Here is a 19,526-nt window from a genome sequence, read left to right as displayed (position 1 = left end):
AGAATGAGCAAGGGCTGGCCTAAGAGGTGAAACTCTCTGTTCCTCTTCTGAACCCCCCACCAGCAAGGCCATGTGTATAACCACCCACTTGTCAATCATTATAAGATTGACACCTGCCCAAGTTCAAAGGAGCCTGCTGTATATCTGGCAGTCCGAATTGCCCCAGCCTAGTGAGGTGCACCTTCCCCCATCACTAGTAACTTTCAGGAGGAATTTAAAAGCCCTTCATGTTCACCCAGGTGGTTGAAGAATACCGTCCTGACAACTGCAAGATCACCGGGTGGAAGAAAACGTCGTAGCTTTAACTATAACTGCTTTTAGGTGAATAGTGATTCAGGAACCTGGAGTGCTCATGGGCCACAGAAAAGCATTCTTGGTTCCATCTACAGGATTTTAAACAAGCTGTCACACCAGGCCTCCTGCCCAGGTGTGTAGTCTCTCTCTCTCTCTCATGGGTCACAAATTACATTTCAAAACCTCCACGTTTCAACAGTTTTCCCCAAGGAAGGTTTGAGTAACGGCAAAGGAGTGTGGTAGAGAAGACAGGCAATGAACTGTTTTGGTTTTTTTTAATGTTTATTGTGTTCGTGGCTGGGTTTGAACCCCCAGTAGAAAAAAAACCCACCAATAAATACAACACATTCCTAGCTCCTTTAGCAGACAAGCGCCGTGCCAGCAATGCAGAGATCCGGGGGGCCCCCTTGAGAGTAAAAGTTGAAGGATATGGAGAAACCCAGGAGGAGAGAAAGGTCTGGAACCATGAAGGATGGCTGGACCTGAATGTTGGAGGACAAACCGCCTGGGATTGCCCAGGGCTTTCTCCCGTTTCACACACTACGGAAGGAGGCAGCCCACTGGGAGCAGAGCAGCAATGCTGCGAGCGCCTCGCTCCCCCCCCCCCCCGGGTGTGAAGGCTGTTTGAGGACTTCCAATGGGGAAAGCATTGTTCTAAGGGGTCCTGGGCCTGGGTTTTGTTATGGGAGGGGCTCCCAGTGTCTTGCGCTGCTGGCGACGCCTGCCCCTCAGTGGTTATGGGGCCGGCCTCGCCCTCTGCCACGGCCTGGAGGAGGGGCGTCCACCGTGGAGCGGGGATTCTTGATGGTCTCGTCCACAGACACGATAAGGCAGGCGGCCTCAGACGCTGCTGTCAGGGCGTTGATGCGCACGACCGCCGGCTCCCACACGCAGGCCACAAAGTTGTCGGCGATGTCTTCGTTGTTCACATCCACGCCGTACCACTTGCCGCCCTGAGGGGCAGACAGAACACACCCGGTGAGGAGGTCAAGCGGCGGCCCCTTAACTCTGCCCCTGCTAACCTGGCTCCCCCCTCCAGCCCAATAGCACCATCGTTGCAATGTCTGTACATGCATTTACGCGCCTTCCCAAGGCATTCGTGCACCGCCGCGAACATAGGAGGGGCACAGAAAGGGGACAAACCAGCCCTAAAAGAGCACGGAAATGCCAAAAGTGGTGCAAAACCAGCAGCTCGTAATCGTGCGAGCCCTTTTAAGAGCAACCCTGGGAGCCCTTGCGCCAACCTTTGTGGCCAGTGGAAAGCTGGGAGTTTGAGCAAGGAGGTTTGGAGGGAGAATGTGGTGTTTGCAGGCTTTTTCAAGGGGGTTCCCAATATACATGGTTTCACTTAAACACGTGGTGCCTCGGAAAGTAACCCTAGCACAAATGGGGAGTTGCCTGTATATTATACAACTTATGTTGTGCTATTTACTTTGTCCATATCAAGTTTTATTTCAAGTTGCTCCACACCAGGGTTTCCCAAACTTGGCTCTCCAGTTACTCTTGGACTACAACTCCCATCATCCCTAGCTAGCAGGGATGGTGGGAATTGTAGTACAAAAGCAAACGGAGACCCATGTTTGGGAAACTGGTGTAGACATACATTTATATATATATTCCATATTCTTTGTAACCCACTTATGAGTTGAAGCAGCGCGCGAATTTCATTAAATAAAAGGAAAACGTTGTGGACCTTGACTTTTGTGTTTGCATGCAATGAGAAGAAGAGCAGCATGTAGTTCCTATCTATCCTGTGCAGAACCACTGTGGAATCTGCTGCTCTGCAAAGGCCTCAGAACGGCCCCTCCAAGCCTGGCTAAGGTAGCTCACCTGAGCGTGCTTGGCTCGGAGTTTGTTGAGGATGTTGGTGGCATCGAAGCCGGCATTGTCGCAGAGCTGCCGCGGAATGATCTCCAGGGCCTTGGCGTAGGCTCCGATCAGCAGCTGCTGCTTGCCTGGAATGGTCCTGGAATAGTCTCGAAGGTACTTGGAGATCTCCATCTCTATAGCTCCACCACCAGCGACGACAGAGTCATTCTGGAAGCACACAATTGAGCGGGGAAAGGTCACCTCTCTCTCTCTCTCAAAAGAGTCAGTTATCGCAACAGGTCTAATTTATGCTGTTCTCATAGATGCCACTGGCAGTTTGCCTGGCATGGATCTGGCTGGCACCGTTTGGAAGGCGCGACGGCACGTCTGTCGAGTTCACACAAGCCAATGCTATCCACTAGCCTGCTGGCAGTGAGAGGGAGGCGCAGCTGGCGTGTAATCCAAAGGTAAAGAAATCTGAAATCCATGCAGAGAATGATATGCAAAACTAGCTCATGTTTTGCATACTTTAAAGGCAGACACGGACTATTTACTGTACTGCTTAGTACATATAATAAAAATCCCTAAGCCACGTACATCAAATCAAAAAACACCTTCAATAAGGCGGCCAATTCAGCATGGGATGGCCTCTAAGCAGAGACTAGGAAGCGTGGGATAGATTCATGGTTAGCAACCCACAAAGATGGACTATTGCTAGCGTGCTTTAAAAATATGCGGTATAGCCAGGACTCCCTGTATATTATTTTAGCAAAGAACGCAGGATCCCAGCTAAACTTGAGCTCTGGGAGCTCCCTGGACTGCAGATGTTAGGCTGCATCGAAATGAACATGGGAAGAGCACACCTGACCCAGAGTTAAGGGAACTCTGTCAGCAGAAGTCCCTTTACAACAAACACCACTGGAGAGTCCATTCACACATTACGTGGCAGTCAGCATCTTCAGGAGAAAGCTGAAATCGGGGTTCCCTCCCACGCTGTGCCTGCAGGATTTCACCTTTTTAGGCAAGTGCTGAAGTCATGCATAAAGCATGCCCAAGACACAGCGACAGACTTGACAGCTTTGCTGCTCCTCCTTAGAGAAGACGTGGGGCCAACAGGCTGCAGCTCCAGCATCCTCTGGCATGTGGCAGGCACAGACAGAGGGGCTGCTTTGGGGGACGCCAGTAGCCAGAAGGCAGCCACTCTCACTGAAGGGCTCTTTGGCTGTTTGATCGCTTGGCCATGTCTCCACCATCCCCAGCTTGCTTCAGCAAACAGACTGAGGTGTTGCTGGGGAGAGCAGATGGCTCTCAAGAAGGTCCAGGTGGCCTCCCGACTTTCATCTGCAGAGAGCCTTGTTTTGGTGCCACAGCTGGTCCTTTGGGTCCCAGCACAGGGCTCTGTGCTCACCCTACGTAGGATCCTTTGGAGTCCTGTTTCCAAGGATACGTGTTTCCAGCCCCTGAGGTAGGGATGCGTGAGAAGAGCCATTTGCCAAGGCTCAGAAATGAGAGGGGCTATGTGTGTGTATGGATTTCTATACATGCCACACAACAGCTTCCCAGCAGCTCGCCTGCCTGCCTTCTCCTGCCCCATTTACAACCCCAATCCTCATGTCAATACAAAGCCCAGAAATCTACCCACCCCCCAGTTCCCCCCCCCAAAAAAAAAACCTTCTACCACGAAGACAAGCTATTCAAAGGCTCTACGTGCCACATACGGGTTAAGTGCAAGCGGCAGAATTTTGGAAGAGGCTTTCTGGAATAGCCACAGAACCAGAGAATTTTGGAGTTGGAAGGGAACCAAGGGTCATCTAGTCCAACCCCCTGCAATGCGGGAATCTCAGCTAAAGCACCCCTGACAGATGGCCATTGATCCTCTGCTGAAAACCCTCTAAGGAAGGAGAGTCCACCACCTTCTAAGGGAGACCATTCCAGAGTCCAACAGCTCTTACAGTCAGAAAGGTGTGCCTTATGTTTAGTCAGAATCTCCTTTCTTGCATCTGGAATCCATTGGTTCAGGTCCAACCCTCCAGAGCAGTGGAAAACAAGTTTGCTCCATCTTCCATGGGACAGCCTTTTAGAGATTTGAAGATGGCTATCATCTCTCCTCTTGGTCTCTTCTATTCCAGGCTAAACATACCCTGCTCCTTTATCATCTTCTCCTCTGCATACATTCCAGCTTGTCAATACACTTCTTACAATTGTGGCATCAAGACCTGGACGGTGTTCCAGGTGAGGTCCAAAAGGTAGCACTGTGGCTTGATCAGCTGCTCACAGTGTGACCAAGCAGAAATCAACTCCCAGTGCATCAGCTGACATGCAGGAAGTTCAATCCTGCTCTCTGCTGGATTTGGTTATCTCCCACTTCCCCCACCCGCATCACTATTATGTCAGATGACTGACAGGCAGGTGATCCTGCACCTTAAGCTGGGAAGGCAGAGAAGACACACTCCCAGTTTACAAGAGCCCCTCTGGCTGGGCCATGATCTATGGTTGATCAAGACATCCAGGAGAGCTACGGACCCCCAAGTCAGCCTAGCTGTTCAACCCGCACCTTGATCGCTCTCCTAACAATCATGATGGCATCGTGGAGAGAACGCTCTGTCTCCTCCATGAACTGCTCCGCCCCTCCACGCAGGATTATTGTGCAGGTCTTGGCCTTTGGGCAGCCAGTGAAGAAGTTGTACCTGCCAGAGAAAGGGGGAAGCAGGTCTTAGTGTCAATGGGGATCACAGCAGTGCCACGCCTTAGCAGAGATGCCCTCTGAGGAAAAGGCACATTCAGACCCATATTCAGACCCAACCACCTCAAGAAACCCCCCCCCAAATGTGTGTAAATTAAAAGCACCCATTTGCATCTCTGAACTTAGCCAGTGTCTTATTTCCCTGCTAGCTACGAAAGCACTGGGAAGGATGGAAGTGCACTGAGACAGGGCGATTTGGTGCTGCAATGACTCAGGCTTCAGTGATGAGCATCACCACAGTGGAATCACAAGTTACAAGGCTTGGGTCAGCGGTTCCTAAACCTTTTGGGGCCACCTCCCCCTTGGTTCCATAAACTCACCCCCAGCGATCCATATCCCACTTTATTAAAAGTTGTTACTTAGAACAGGGGTTCACACGACCCCACTAAGGACGATAACTCCACAATGAAATTCAAAACGGGAACCATTAATTGCGCATTTATTCAAAACCCAGTTAAAACAATTTGGTTTGATTAATTCAGCAAAACTGATGTTGCGGTACTGATTTGGACAATGCATCCAGGGATAGCAGGGAGCACAACACTTCAAATTCTTGCAAATTCCTCCAATGTGAGCTGGAGCTAAAGTCTGCTCTGAGCATGCTCAGAGGAACTATTATCACACACCGCAGGACTAGCCTTCAGCCAAGCTAGGCCTACCGAGGAGGCAAGGTGAAGCAGCTGCCTCAGGCAGCAGAAGCCCCCCAAGGGCCTCCCACCCCACTGCCTGAGAAGTGGAACAAACATTGGTACCCATTTCTCGTGTGATTTCACCAAAATCTCACCAGTGAAATCTCACCAGAAAATGCTGCTGATGCAGGGGCTACTGCTCTGCCAGAGGCCATGGGGCGGCAGAGCAAGGCGGCACTTCTCGTTTCGCTTCAAGTGGCGAAAATGTGATGTGCCACCTCTGCCCTCCGCATTAGCACGCTCTGAAGCACCAAGGCAAGTTAACCCACATCATGTGCGGTAGTTGGCCCATGTGGGAGGGCAAGGAGAAAGATTCCAGCTTTGGAAGTCAGGGCCTGGACATCTGCTGACCACCTGGAACAAGCAAGGCAACGTCAAAGTTTGTCCAGTGCCTCTGCCATCCTGGCCAGGCTGCCTTTACCTGTCGCCTCCAATCTGAGTCTCCTCGAAGAGGTCGCAACGCCCAAGGACGTCATCGGTCAGGGAATTTACACTGGTCTGAATGGATCCACCGCAGGCCTACAGTGTATGGGAAAAGAGCACCATTTTAGAGAACTACTGATCTAGCATCAAACAAGCGAAAACCGAGCTCTGTTGACTAGGTTTGCTGCTGCCCCCCTCCCCATTACGAAAATGTCATCTTTGTATTTAAGTATCACTACGAAACAACAGTCCGCCTATTGCCCTGACTTAGTAATTCATTCCACATCAATGGCCTGGGCTGCTTTGGGAGGAAGGGCAGGATATAAATTCAATAAATACTGTATTGGCCCAAATATAAGCCACACCCGCAATTAGCTGCACCTTTAATATTTGGGGGCAGGGGGAAGGGAAAAAAACCAATTTTTGTACAGTTGCAAGTTTAAGCCACACTTTAACTTTTCATGGTCGGAATTTGGGGGGGGGGAGTGTGGCTTATATTCAGGCCAATACAATAATAACGAAGCACTTTTTATCCCTTTAAGAGGGCAGTGTTGCAAAATTCTTTATCAGAATTAAACAGGGAATTCCAAAGTGTAGGTGATGCCACACTAAAATATCTATTTCTTATAAATGCAGAGCAAGTATTGTGAGGCACCTGTGAGCGCGCCAGTTCTGCAGATCGAAGCAGTCGAGTGAGCATATAGCTGGTAAGGTGATCCTGCAAGTAAACTGGTCCCAAGCTTTATATAAAAACGGCATCCCTCAATGTCCTAGGATTAATCAAGGCAATAAACCCTAAACTAACGGCAGGGGATAGCAAGAGCAGCCATCGCAAATTGCAATAAAGGAACAGAAATGTTGGGAGGCGTGCGCGCACACACACACACCCCTCACAATTTCAAGCCCAAAAAATGGGCAGTGGAAGACATTCCATTCCAGGGTAACAGAATCACATACAGACTTTTGCTCTCTCTGCAGCTGCACTGAATGTCCAAGAACTGAGCTCAGCAACTAGTGACCTGCAAGGGGTCCACTCACACCTCTCTCTCTCTCCTGTGCTGCTTCACCAGTTCCTCTAACAGGGCTCCCACCCAAGGCAACTGCTCAGGCTGGTTGCATAGGCAGGGCAGCCCCAAGCACCTGGTCAGCAACCTGGGAAAGTGAACAGGGGAAACCTCACCATCATGGTCCTCTTGAGATCTTCTTCAGGGACTCGGCCGGCACAGAACATGTCCCGGTCAGCAAAGTACTGGGTAGCCACGTCGCCAATCGGAAGCTTGGAGAGGACGACTTTGGCCCCTGACTTGTGGAGCTTATCAAGCTTGTCGTACAAGATGTTCCACTCGGCGTCCACAATGGCCTGGTAATCCTGCAGAGGGGAGATATAGGCAAGAAGCTAAAAGTGCTGTTTCTTTAGCTGAAAGGGGGAAATCTGTTTGGCTTAAAATAGTCTACTGCAAAGGATGTTAGGAGAATGACAACTCTGCCAATACAGTAAATCTAGACATGGAAACAGCATCAGGGGCACCAATGTTAATCCAAGGTGCACATTTTAGAAGCGTTCCCCAACCATTGTTTTCAGATCTTCCCTGTCACAGAGGTGGCACCAGTTAGCTGCTGGAAGGCGGGTGCCCACATCAGCACCCTTCTCCATTGCTCTTGCCCACCCAACAAGCTGCCTTGTTGGACAGCTGCCACCCCATGGGGTCAGGTAGGGGCAGAAGAGAAAGGATGGGAAGGGCCAAAATTCAGTGGCAGAGCATCTGCTTTGCATGCAGACTGCCCCAGGTTCAATCCCTGGCATCTGCAAGGAGAGAACTCTGCCTGAAACCCTGGAGAGCAGCTGCCGGTCAGTGTAGACAGTACTGAACTAGCTGGACCAATGGTCTGATTCGGTATAAGGAAGCTTCCTTTGTCCAAGACGGCTGCAACCATTCTGCAGTCCTCTGCTGTGCTCACAGTCCCTTGAACTGAGGTGCTCCTTATAGAAGAGCTTTCCAAACTTTTCATCTTGGTGACACACTTTTTATACACGCATCATTTCGTGACACAGTTTTACTAGCAAATCACAGATTAAACCAGCCCCTTTCCAGTCCCCGGAAGAGCGCGGGGAGTGTTCATGCAGCAAACCTACACACTGCAGCAAACCTACACACTGCAGCAAACCTACACACTGCAGCCAACACATTAACATATCGTGACAAAATTTGGAAAGCTCTGGGTTAGGTAATGAGGTTCCAACTGTCAACTTGGCCAAATGCCACATGGAAGTCAAAGATTACTCTACAAATGCCCCAGGACCCCGCAAGGCACACGGCTCTTTTGGCAAGATGTTACAATTTCACAGTTTCTCTCCCCAAGCGGTTCTGAGCCTTTACCTGCACAGTGTGGACTCTGACTTCAGCATTGTCCTTCTCTGCCTTGAGCTCCAGCTCAATGTTGAGCAGAGCAATCCTGGGGGACTCATACTTCTTGGGCTGCATCTCAAAGCCGGCGTAAGAGAAGGTCTTCTTGAAGGCAACTCCTGCCACCAGTTGGGAATCCTGCAGGAAAGGCAAGGTCATTTCACATCTCACGCCCGCTCTTGGATGGCAGGCAACCTTCCGTTGATTCCTATGTAGGTCTTACTCTTATTTGCTCAAGAGGAAGCCCCACTAAGTTCAATGGGGCTTACTTTCAATTACATGCATGCAGGAAAGCAGCCTTAGTGCATCCAACTAAATTGTACCATAGACCCTGCAAAATCAATGGACTTGTCCATTAATTTCAAAGGGTGTACTCTATGAAGCAGGCAAGGCCTTCACTGTCCTTTCTGGTGCCTGCAAAAAACCATTCTTGTTTAGACAAGACTACCTAGATGCTTAGAAAGCAGAGGTAATTTTAATCTATTTCCGTATTTTAACTTTCATATGTTTTAAAGTGTGACTGAGTTTTTCTTGATTTTAGTTATAACTTTTGTAAATGACCTTTAGGTTTTTTTACAATCAGCAATGTATAAATTCTGTGACTATTATTCTTTTCTAAGTACAACAGCCTGGCTTCTTGGAAGGAGGAAAAGATAGAAGATAGTGTTTTTGAAAGTCACATGATGTGCAGTGATGGGCCTGTTAAAAGAAATCTGGGGGGGGGGAGTGGGCTTGTTGTTCTTGTTTTTATTATGTATTTGGTGTTTTTAATCTTGTATTTTTATGTTGTGAACCACCCTGAGATCTACAGATGAAGGGTGGTATGATCATTGCCATCATCACCTATGACTAACACTGGACATCACCTCCTCACTCTCCCATGAGCTTCTATCATTCCCTTTCTGCGTCCCTACAGTTGTGCAACCGAGGCAATTGCTCTGACTTTGCCAACAGCTTCCAGTTAGCTCGCTACCTGAACAGCAGTCTTGAAGGGTCATATTGCAGGGTTTCCCACAGACACCTGGTTGGTAGGGCAAGAACAGGACAGGCCTCCGGCCTGATCCAACAGCCTCATATTGTGTTCTCCACCCTTTTTAGACTTGAAAAGGAATTCCAGCCTAGACTCCTCTGGGCCGAAGGGAACTTTAGAGGCCAGGGACTTTTACCTCTAGGGCTCCTCCCTGCACCTTCTTGATCCCAATCATTTTGATCTGCAGCAACTCGTCCAGCATCATGACGGCATCCACCACCATCTTGGCAAAGAACTCTTTCTGGTGGGAAATCAGCTTCGAGCTCAAGGCTGTGCTTGCACACTTCTCCAGCAGGCTCCGCAGCTCCCTGCAGAGAAGGAAAGGATGGAGCCGTTTCTTGCCTGCTCTCAAAGTGCTCTGGAGCAATAGCCAGCACCGAGGCTAAAGAAGCAACACACACAGCACACATCTAAAATGAGTTCATTAGGCTACAAAAAAGAAACGCTGCACTTAGTTAAGTGATTCTCACGACTGCATTGGAAATAGATCACTTTCTGTTTTTACACAACAGGTCAGCCGCTGGCTGTAGTGCAGGGGGCATAAGCAGAAGAACAACTTTCCTGCTTATTGGTACTTCTCATGAACTGCTATGAACATCATATAATACCTAAGGAAAGTAACATTTCCATCAGGCATGGTTTCTGAACGCCTGGGAAAGACAGCATGCCTGTAACAGAAGAACACTACTTTTTTAAAAAAAGAAGTCAATTATATGGAAGTGTTGTTAATTACAGTTCCTTCATTTAAAGATTAACTGGCATTTGCCTGAAGATTTAATTGCATCACCAAAACATGCATCTTCTTAGCTGGAATCTATCAGCTCAGGCAATGTCCTCCACGCAATCATTAATCATGTTGGGGGGGGGGGGCAGAAATGAGCCAGCAGCCTCACCCAGCCCATCAGCTGTGCCTCCTGCTGACTGGGCACTGGAGGGGAGGAGTAATGAGGGGAGGCTTGCCCTATGCAGAGGCCTCCCTTTGATTTAGAACTCTGCAATCGGGATTCTAAACTCCCAGGCCTTTGGCTAATTAAAACACCTATGACCTTTTAAACTGCGGAGGGGGTGGTATTATTTTCGTTTGCTACTCCGGTACGTATTCTTGCATTTTTATATTGCAAACCGCCTTGTGGTCCTCAGATAAAGTGCAGTATAGAAATGTAATTGATAACAGCAATGATAAACCACAGGCGGAGCCTCCTCCATGCACAGAGGACGCGATTCTAATTGCACGGAGGATAACAGTCAAAAAGGGCTGATATAGACCAGCATTAAAGTTATGTGCATTAATTTTTTGCTGTTGCAATTTGCAAAAGGTGGGAAGTTGTCCAACAGCTGTTTCTTACACTAATATTTTTTCATAGCCTGCTTTTTTCTAGGAAAGGTAACATGTTTCCTGTTTACATTAAAAAAAACTGCACAACCCTCCACCTGCCCATTAGTTGCATCCATCAATCATGCTGGGATTAAGAATGTGTGTAAAAAAAAGAGAGAGCCTGAATAGGGCTATCCAAACATTCATTTCCAAAGGTTAGGCAGCAAAACTTTTTGAAAAGACTTTCCAAAAAATAACATTATCAACAGAGAGCCTGGTTGCCAACCTATCTTGAACTAAGCAAGGTGATGATGGGTCTATACTGGCTCTACCCATCAGCTAAGCCACATATAAGCCAAAACACAGGAAATGGGTTGCTTAAGCTCATTCCTCCCTCCATCCCGCAGGTTTGTTTCCTTTTCTGATGGCAATTGCCTCCTGTCATGTCTGTGACTTGGCATGAGCCTTGGACTGAACATCTCACACTGAGACAGGGGAGGATTCTGGCAGGGCCTCTGTTGATGTTTGCACTGAGATGGGGGAAGCGTAAACTGTCCTTTCTCAAACTGAAACTGTATTGGGGGGGGGAGTGATTCCCTGGGATAAGGAGCTATACTGGAAGACTTTGGGGGAGGGCAGATTTTGCACTTAGGCTTCCAGCCACCTACTGCTACACAATAGGGATAGGTGTGCACAGAAATGCAATGTTGGAATTGCGATGTTCTTTTCCATTTTGTTGCATTCCTGCTTTTTTTGCAATATATTAATCCAGAGCCTACTGCTGAATCCATGGTACCTAAATTTAGCGAGCAGTAAACATGCTGCCAATGCCCCAGTCACAGAGGGGCACTATATGCACCCAATCCATTTAAGAACCACTTGCACACACGCAGGTGTACACATTTGTGCAGAGCGTCAATAAAAATATGCACCCAACTGAGCCAGCAATGACGGGAGGTTGTGGATTTAACCTTTCCAACTGAGGAATGGAAGAAACTTACTCTTGGTCGGTCTTCTTGATCGTAACAGCAATCTTCCTGATCTTATTCACTGCCTGCCAAAACAAGGCAAGAACCAGAATTAAGGCTTTGCTCTCAATCCCTGCCAAACTCCTGCGCCAGTGGGGCCATGATTCAGCCACCATGTGCAATTACTCAGCCTGAAGTCTTCACCATTTACGGCAATCCCTTTCTGTGTCAGCCTCACCTACATGGACACAAGCATAGTGTCCCATTACCATCTTGAGTTATGTATTTTGACTTGTTTATTACTTGATGTCAAAGCAAGAAGAAGGTGGAAGCACAGAAGTGGGACAATGGTCTGCCTTAAAGGCATGCATTTGATTCCAGGCTCCACATAAACAGGATTAGTGCGAGTCTCTGCCCCAGGCAGTGGTTGGCTTGATAGGCACAACAGCAGATGACAGTATTATAACACCTCTGGAGATGCAAGGGGGTTACTGGGAGGCTGGAGGAACATTGCTGGAACAACTCTTGGGTTGGGGCAACTGGCTAAACTGTTTAAAATGGTAAAAAAAAACACCTGGAGGGCACTAGCCAGGCCTGACTAGAACCCATTTGTAAATATTGCTTCTTGTTCCTTCATTCCCCAGGTATAAAAGAGCTTCCACAAAGGAAGGCAGGGTGCAGCAGATTCCCTTACCAGCTGGGTTGCAGTACGGAAGGCACGGATGATGATCTGGGGGTGCAGCCCTTCTTCAACATAGGGCTTGATTTGCTTTAGGAATTCAGCAGCTAGAAGTGTAACAGAAGTGGTGCCGTCACCAACCTGCAGGAAAAGAGAAGGGGAAATGACACGTGCCCGAAAACCAGAAATATCTTAGGAAGGAAGTTCACAAAGCAGCAGTAAGTGCCCCAACTTCCCACAGAATAATCTGCACCCCATTCTAACTACCTTGTCCTGCCATCTCTCATCCAAAATCACAAGCGCTACAAATCCAACATCTGGCACAAAACTCTCCCATCACCCTTCAAAGGAGTGGATCTGTGGATTACCACAAGATGGGACACTGGAAAAAACAATGGCAGCTTGCCACTGTGACAGAGGCTACAAACGTTGTAAAGCTCAAAAGACACAGGCACAAGCAGGAGAACCAACATCTATTTACCACTGAAAACTATCAAACCTCCCACACCCACCTCTGCATCCTGTGACTTGGCGATGTCCACAAGTGTCTTTGCAGCAGGGTGTATCACATCAAGGAGCTTCAGGATGGTGGCGCCATCATTAGAAATGGTTGCTTTGCCTGCAAAGATTAACAGGGACAAAGTTCATGAACAAAGTTGATTCCTGCACTGCAGGGGGTTGGACCCGATGACCCTTGGGGGTCCCTTCCAACTCTACCAATTCTGTAATTCTAAGCATCCCAACTAGATGCACATGCAACATTTGAGCAGGTCAATTAGGACTCTGAAGTTAGTAAGAGAAAAATGAGCCCTACGGGATCGGACCAAGGAGAGTCCCACCTAGTCCAGCCTTCCCTCTTCAGTACCCTCCTCCCGCAAGCCCACACATTTTGGCATGGAAGCCATCCAAATATTGTGCTAACCTCCAACCCATCCAGTCCCCCAAAGAGGGCAGAGAGGCTTTACTGTGACAGCACAGTGAGCTTCAGAGGCACTCCAAGCAATCCCAAGACCCAGAACAAGGTGGGAGGAAGGAAAGAAGCCACCACATAGCTTCCATTCCCACACTGGGCCTGCTAGCAAACTGATGCCCCTAAATGTGTAAGTGCAAGCCCTTGCCCTTCTCTGGAGCTCCGAAAGTGGCAAATCTCCATGACTTTACATTGAGGTTCAAACAGACTTTACCAGCTTATGCCTTGACAGGGAGCCAGACCAATCAGAAGACAAGCTGCCCAGGAGGATGTGGCAACTCACCCCCTAGCAAACCATGGGGGGGGGGGGACGACGACGACCCAGCTGCTAAAGGAGAACCACCACAAATCCTTCCGTTCTAAGCGGGCACTCAGGTAGTTACCATAGGTTGGTGTTACAGGTCTTTGCCTCCCATAGATGGGGGAGGCCCTTGGACTACACGCTCTAGTGCATTTGGACTTACTAAAAATTCTGCAGCAACTGACAATAGAAGAGGATCCAGAAATAAAGCCACCTTGCCCTTTCATGACCAGGACAGGTTCAGAGGCATTGTGGGAGCCAGGTAAGACCTCAAGAGTGCCACTGCACCCGTGAAGATGACCAAGCCATACTCTGGATTCAAGGAAATTAATATCTTTAGGGTCTTCACGTTAACAAAAAAGTTAGGTAGCAAAGATGTATAGGAAGTTTCCAAAACACCTTGATATGAAGGGTTACTCTTTCACATAGCTATCCTTGTCCAGTATTCCAGTCTCAGGTGAACAATGGCATGGGGGGGGGGGTCTTCTGTCTTCAAAATGGGCAGTGATGCATGGACAGTTGCTCATCCCCCTCCCCCCAATGTCGCCTGCCATTTCTTTGTAGGACAAGACCTCCCCAAAGATCTGTGCCACTGACTGATTAAGGTGGCTAGAGAGTAAGTAGAGAAAGGTTGCCATACAGAGACACCAGAGGCAGAGCAACTCAGGTTCACAGAAGGCAGCAGGCTCACCTCTGTCATCAACAATGAGCTTGTCCATGCCCCGAGGGCCAAGAGTGGTCCTGACGGCCTCTGCGATGACTTGGCAGGCATTGATGTTACTCACAAGCTGAGGGACCCCCTGGGAAGTGTCTGTGCCTTCCTTCAGTAAGATAACAGGTGTGGGCTGCAAGTAAAACAAACTGTCAGACAAAAGACCCTCCAGGACAGTGACAGAAGTTTTTGTCATACAAAAGGCAGCTCTGAACAGCACAACACAATGTTTTCACTAGACAAATCAGCATTGTTAGCCAGACTTCCTATATACAGATGCAGAAACACTAAAGCAGGAAACAGCTGAATTGGAGAGCAGATTCCATCCTTAAATGCTTCATGAATGCATTAGTCTGGATCCACAAGGAGCCATGAAATATCACCTACAAGCCCATTGCAAGTTGCTGGCCAAGCTGGCATGATGCGACAGAACATTCATAGGCACTCTTAACAGCTCAGGTGCACTCTGCACCACCTCAGAGACAGAAGCAAATGATCAGTTTGGGTTGGACACAGAGTCATGAGATGCTTTGTTATTGTTATTTATATTTTAATCAATTCTTTTTATACACTTTTAAAATTCTATTAGTATTTAATTACTTTTTAATGATTATGCTTTCTATGTTTGGGACGCAGGTGGCGCTGTGAGTTAAGCCACAGAACCTAGGGCTTGCCAACCAGAAGGTCAGCGGTTCAAATCCCCGAGATGGGGTGAGTTCCCGTTGCTCGGTCCCAGCTCCTGCCCACCTAGCAGTTCGAAAGCACGTCAGTGCAAGTAGATAAATAGGTATCTCTGGCGGGAAGGTAAACGGCGTTTCTGTGTGCTGCTCTGGTTCGCCAGTAGTGGCTTTTGTCATGCTGGCGACATGACCTGGAAGCTGTATGCCGGCAACCTCGAGATGAACGCCGCAACCCCCGAGTCGGTCACGACTGGACCTAATGGTCAGGGGTCCCTTTACCCTTTCTATGTTACACATAAGTCCTGCAAGGCAGCTTACAGATTTAAGTTCTTGAGTTCTGGGGAAAAGGCAATATACATATATAATCACCACCATTCTCTTTTGATGTCCTGGACCTGCAATCCTATCTGCATGGACCTGGGAGCAAGCCACGCTGAAGGCACCATGCAACTACAAGGACTGCAGAGAAGGCACCGTCCCACATGCAAGATTTATGGGCAGCTGCCCATTACAGAAACAGAAGAGGACATTGTCTCTGCCATACAGCTTAAGCCAACCAAGCCAGTGTTTGGGAACCTCCAGTCCCCTGATGTAAGAAGAGCTCTGTTGGATCAGGCCAATGGCCCATCTAGTCCAGCATTCTCTTCTCACAGCGACTGACCAGAAATCTGTGAGAACCCCACTGGCAGGATTCATGGACTCACAGAATAACAGAGTTGGAAGGGACCAGTGTTCAAAACTCCCATTGTTCTCGGTGCATTTTGCGACAGGGAATTTCATTAGCGTGAGTAGTTTCTGAGCTTTGGGCGCAGTACTGTGCCTATGATTTCAGATTAAAACTTCTGCCTCCTCACTTGCAGCTACTCTCTGAAGACTGGAGAAGAGACCCTCTGAAGAATATCAAGGTGGTGGGCAGGGGAGGGACTAGAGCACAATATTTTAGCTGCAGTTCATTCATTTTCAGCTTTGCATTCTTGTTATTCAAAAAGCGCACCTAGACATCCAGTTATTGCGCCCATAACCTAAGTCTAAGGTGCCATTTATCTCCTAGCTTTCATATCTCAGCTTCTAACACTGGAAGGGACCACGTTGATCATCTAGCCCAACCCCCTGAAATGTTGTTATTATTCATGCAGCGCAGAGTTCAGCTATGGAACTTCCTCCCACAGGAGGCAGCAAGGGCCACCAAGCCGGCACCCGCCCCCCCACCCACTCAGACCAGTGCTGGATTTAAACGTAAAAGGACCCCTGACTGTTAGGTCCAGTCGTGGACCACTCTGGGGTTGCGGCACTCATCTCGCATTATTGGCCGAGGGAGCCGGCGTACAGCTTCCAGGTCATGTGGATTTACGTATAAGCTAAACAAGCTATAGCTTACGGCCCCACTCTCTTGGGGACCCCCAAAAAATTTAAAGGGGGAAAAAACTGGATATGCATTTCCAAAATATAAAAATTGTATTTCAGTCCACCAACTACTTTGATAATATACACATTTTGTTATGTCCAAATGGCTTTAGATACCTACTAGTTCCACAAATTACCATATACCGTAGCATATACTGTATTCAACACGAAAAACAGCGACAATTTGTTGCTAACAAAGGACAGCTGGACATATCAAGGGCCCCATTACCATCAGTATCTTAGGGCCACATCAAACCTAAATCCGGCCCTGGCTCATACAAAGCAACTCCTAAGGGGGACAGCACCATGCGATACGCGGGACTACAACTCCCAGAACACCCCGCGCCGACTATGGTCTCCGCTTCAGAGGAGCCGGCTCCCGAACGACCTGACGGGACTGGTAGTCCCCGAGGCTTCCCGCGGACCCTCGCCTCGGGAGAAAGCCCGGCCTGGCCTTACAAGCGACGAGACGGCCGCGGCCTCGCAGACTCGCCACCGGGCAGCTCCGGCCGCTCAGCTGCCCCGGGTCCCGGTAATACCGCCCCGTCCTCACAGGCGAGGCTTTCCTGAGGGCCGGGGAACCGCCGGTGAGGGGAGCGGACCCGTCCTGGCAGCGGATGGCGGCGGATAAGCGCGGCTCCCCCACCCGACAAGCGTCGATTCATTCACTCACCATCATCTTGGCGGCAGCCCTGTTGCTAACGGTCCCTCCCCACAATGCACAGCGCCCGTCCAGAAGCTTCCCCCCTACGCCTGCGCGGTGAGGCCAACAGGCGGGGTTTTAATGGGAAAGGCTGTTGGTTGAAGGCTTCGTAGAGGTAAGAAAAATGAAGACGCTCTCTTGCGTGCAGATTAGAAGACTTCCGGGATTATATGGAGGGATTTGTTTTTCGGTGAAAACCGCTCCTGGGAACCGATGGAAAAACACGAGTTTTTTAGGTGCGTGGGAGAGAAAAGGCAGGGATTCCCGTTCTTTGGAACGCAGGCCTTTATCATTAAAAAAAGCGTTTTTTAAAATTGCATTGTAGATGTGGGTGCAAATCCCTTACAAGCCTCTGTTGCAGGCGGGGGGGGGGGTGAGAGAAAAGGAAGGAGAGCCCTGTAATGTAGCCCACTATTATTAACATTGCAGGTTGGAGGTGGGTCTGGGGCTAGTTTGAGTTTGCAGGAAGGGGGAAAAATAAATAAAAAATCCTTTGCAAAGCATTCCTCATTTGCAGCAAAGGACAATCAAATCTGCTGCCCAGTCAAAATTCAACCCTGAACTCATGCAGAAAGCTTGTGCACCGTGCACAGGCGTGCAGACTCCTTCCCGTAATTAAATGTTCTAGTTTGCTTAAAAGTTTTAAAATCAAATCTTTACAAGAAAGAAGACATGCAGGAAAATCCCCTATTTGCGTCTCGTTTTTCTTTTCGGCAGGGAAACTCAATCGCAGCTATGCTAAAATTTTGCATTTCTCTATACAGTCCACGCCCAGGAAGTGATATAGGGTGTCCCGGAAGTTCTATTATCGACGTGAATCTCTTTTATTAGATTTATGGTTCATGTCCTGTGGAAAGAGCGGCTCCCGTGAGCCGGAGCCCTTCCTCGGGGCGTTACCATAGAGAGAGGGAGACATTCCCTATCCAGACTGCATGGGCTGCTGTGTTCTCAATCCTATGAGCAGCAATGGGAGGACTAGGTGCCCTGCAGATAGGACTCCATTTCCCATCAGCACCTGCAACCAGCAGCGTGGTCAAGGATGATGGGAGTTGTAGTACTTCAGGAACACCTGGAGGAACCACAACTTCTCTCCATCTCTGCTAAACACGCCTTACATAAGAACATGTCCTGTTTAACCCAGGGCTTCCTTCTTAACCATGTTAGGAAGACAGTGTATCACAGCGGGTTGGGCTAGATGACCCTTGAGGGTCTCCTTCCGACCATTCCAATTTACAGTTCTAACTGGAGTTGGGTTTTTTCCTTGCTAGGAACCATTGGCTTAGTGAGAAGGTTGTGCTGTTTGAGTGAAAACCATTTCTGGAGGTCAAAGCTGCTCCATCCCAGTAGTGATGTGCAGAAATTCAAGAGGTGAAGCTTTTGCTGAGATGATTCACCTGGGCAAGCATCACCTGCTGAATAGCTGTTTCAGTTGCAGGGATAGCAAAGCAGGACGTTTCCCCCACCACTCCCCCACGTTTAAAGCCCTATGCGGCTTGGGACCCTCGCCTCTCCTGGTATGCCCCACGGAGGACCTTAAGGTCCACAAACAACAATATTCTGGAGATCCCAAGCCATGGGGTGGCTAGATTGGCCTCTACTAGGGCCAGGGCTTTCTCAGTATTGGCCCCAACTTGGTGGAACGCTCTTTCACAGGAGACCAGGGCCCTGCGGGATTTGTCATCTTTCCGCAGGGCCTGCGAGACAGAGCTGTTCCGCCTGGCCTTTGGGTTGGACTTAGTCTGACCCCTGTGTTTTCCTCCCTCATGGCTTGGATTTATGGACTACTTAAAATGAGGCTGCACTTTAAAATTTTAATATTGTATTTTAATTAATTTCTTTTTATCTTTTATTGTAATTTTATTGGTGTGAGCCGCCCTGAGCCCGGTTTTTACTGGGGAGGGCGGGGTATAAATAAAAAGTTATTATTATTATTATTCACTCAGGTTTAGTCTGCAGCTCTGATATATTCTCACTACTTGGGAGTAAAGCCATGCAGACAGTGGGACTGTCTTCTGCCAGTGATTCTCTAGCTGTGATTCCTGCATTGCAGGAGTTTGAACTAGGTGGCCCTTTGGGTCCCTTCCAAGGCTAGGATTATATAATACGATTCCCTTGTTTTCCTGGAAAGTGAACCACACTTTAATCTAACGATTGTTTATATTTACTGTATCAGGCTCTGCACAAAAGGGAAGCAAACCAACCTCTCGCTGTTCTCCCCTCCCCCCCCCCCCCCGCTTTTTCCTTTCCTCTCTATTAGGAGCTTGTTGGTAGGATCTCCCACACACACACACACAAAAAAAAAACCATTGTGGATGGCAGCTGTTGGTTCGAACCCTCCACCAATGGCATCGTCGAGAGCTTGGGCTCGTCCAATGAGAGGAAGCTGGAGGGCGGGCTTTTC

The 19,526-nt window shown here is 48.7% G+C and overlaps 1 protein-coding gene across 1 annotated transcript; it reads right to left on the bottom strand.

Moving 5' to 3' along the window:
- Positions 1 to 557: 557 nt before the first annotated feature.
- CCT7 (chaperonin containing TCP1 subunit 7) lies at positions 558 to 17,236 on the bottom strand. Its single transcript, XM_035101137.2, has 12 exons — positions 17,096 to 17,236; positions 14,318 to 14,471; positions 12,868 to 12,974; positions 12,371 to 12,496; positions 11,710 to 11,762; positions 9,530 to 9,701; positions 8,337 to 8,501; positions 7,139 to 7,327; positions 5,957 to 6,054; positions 4,658 to 4,790; positions 2,125 to 2,331; positions 558 to 1,247 (listed from the first exon to the last, which is right to left on the bottom strand). The coding sequence occupies exons 1-12, from the start codon at positions 17,099 to 17,101 to the stop codon at positions 1,023 to 1,025; spliced, it is 1,635 nt and encodes a 544-aa protein (XP_034957028.1). The 5' UTR covers positions 17,102 to 17,236; the 3' UTR covers positions 558 to 1,022.
- Between the last annotated feature and the right edge of the window lie 2,290 nt (positions 17,237 to 19,526).

The sequence above is a fragment of the Zootoca vivipara genome, chromosome 9 (assembly GCF_963506605.1).
Source record: "Zootoca vivipara chromosome 9, rZooViv1.1, whole genome shotgun sequence".
Taxonomy (NCBI): domain Eukaryota; kingdom Metazoa; phylum Chordata; class Lepidosauria; order Squamata; family Lacertidae; genus Zootoca; species Zootoca vivipara.
Note: the sequence above shows the minus strand (reverse complement) of the source record. Positions and strands in the feature narration are given on the sequence as shown.

Coding starts and splice junctions, on each gene's coding strand:
- CCT7 (XM_035101137.2), bottom strand. Junction 9,702..11,709: donor ATCAAGAAGACCGACCAAGA/GTAAGTTTCTTC, acceptor CCTTCTCTGCAG/GGAGCTGCGGAGCCTGCTGG. Junction 7,328..8,336: donor TCAGAGTCCACACTGTGCAG/GTAAAGGCTCAG, acceptor TCCCCTCTGCAG/GATTACCAGGCCATTGTGGA.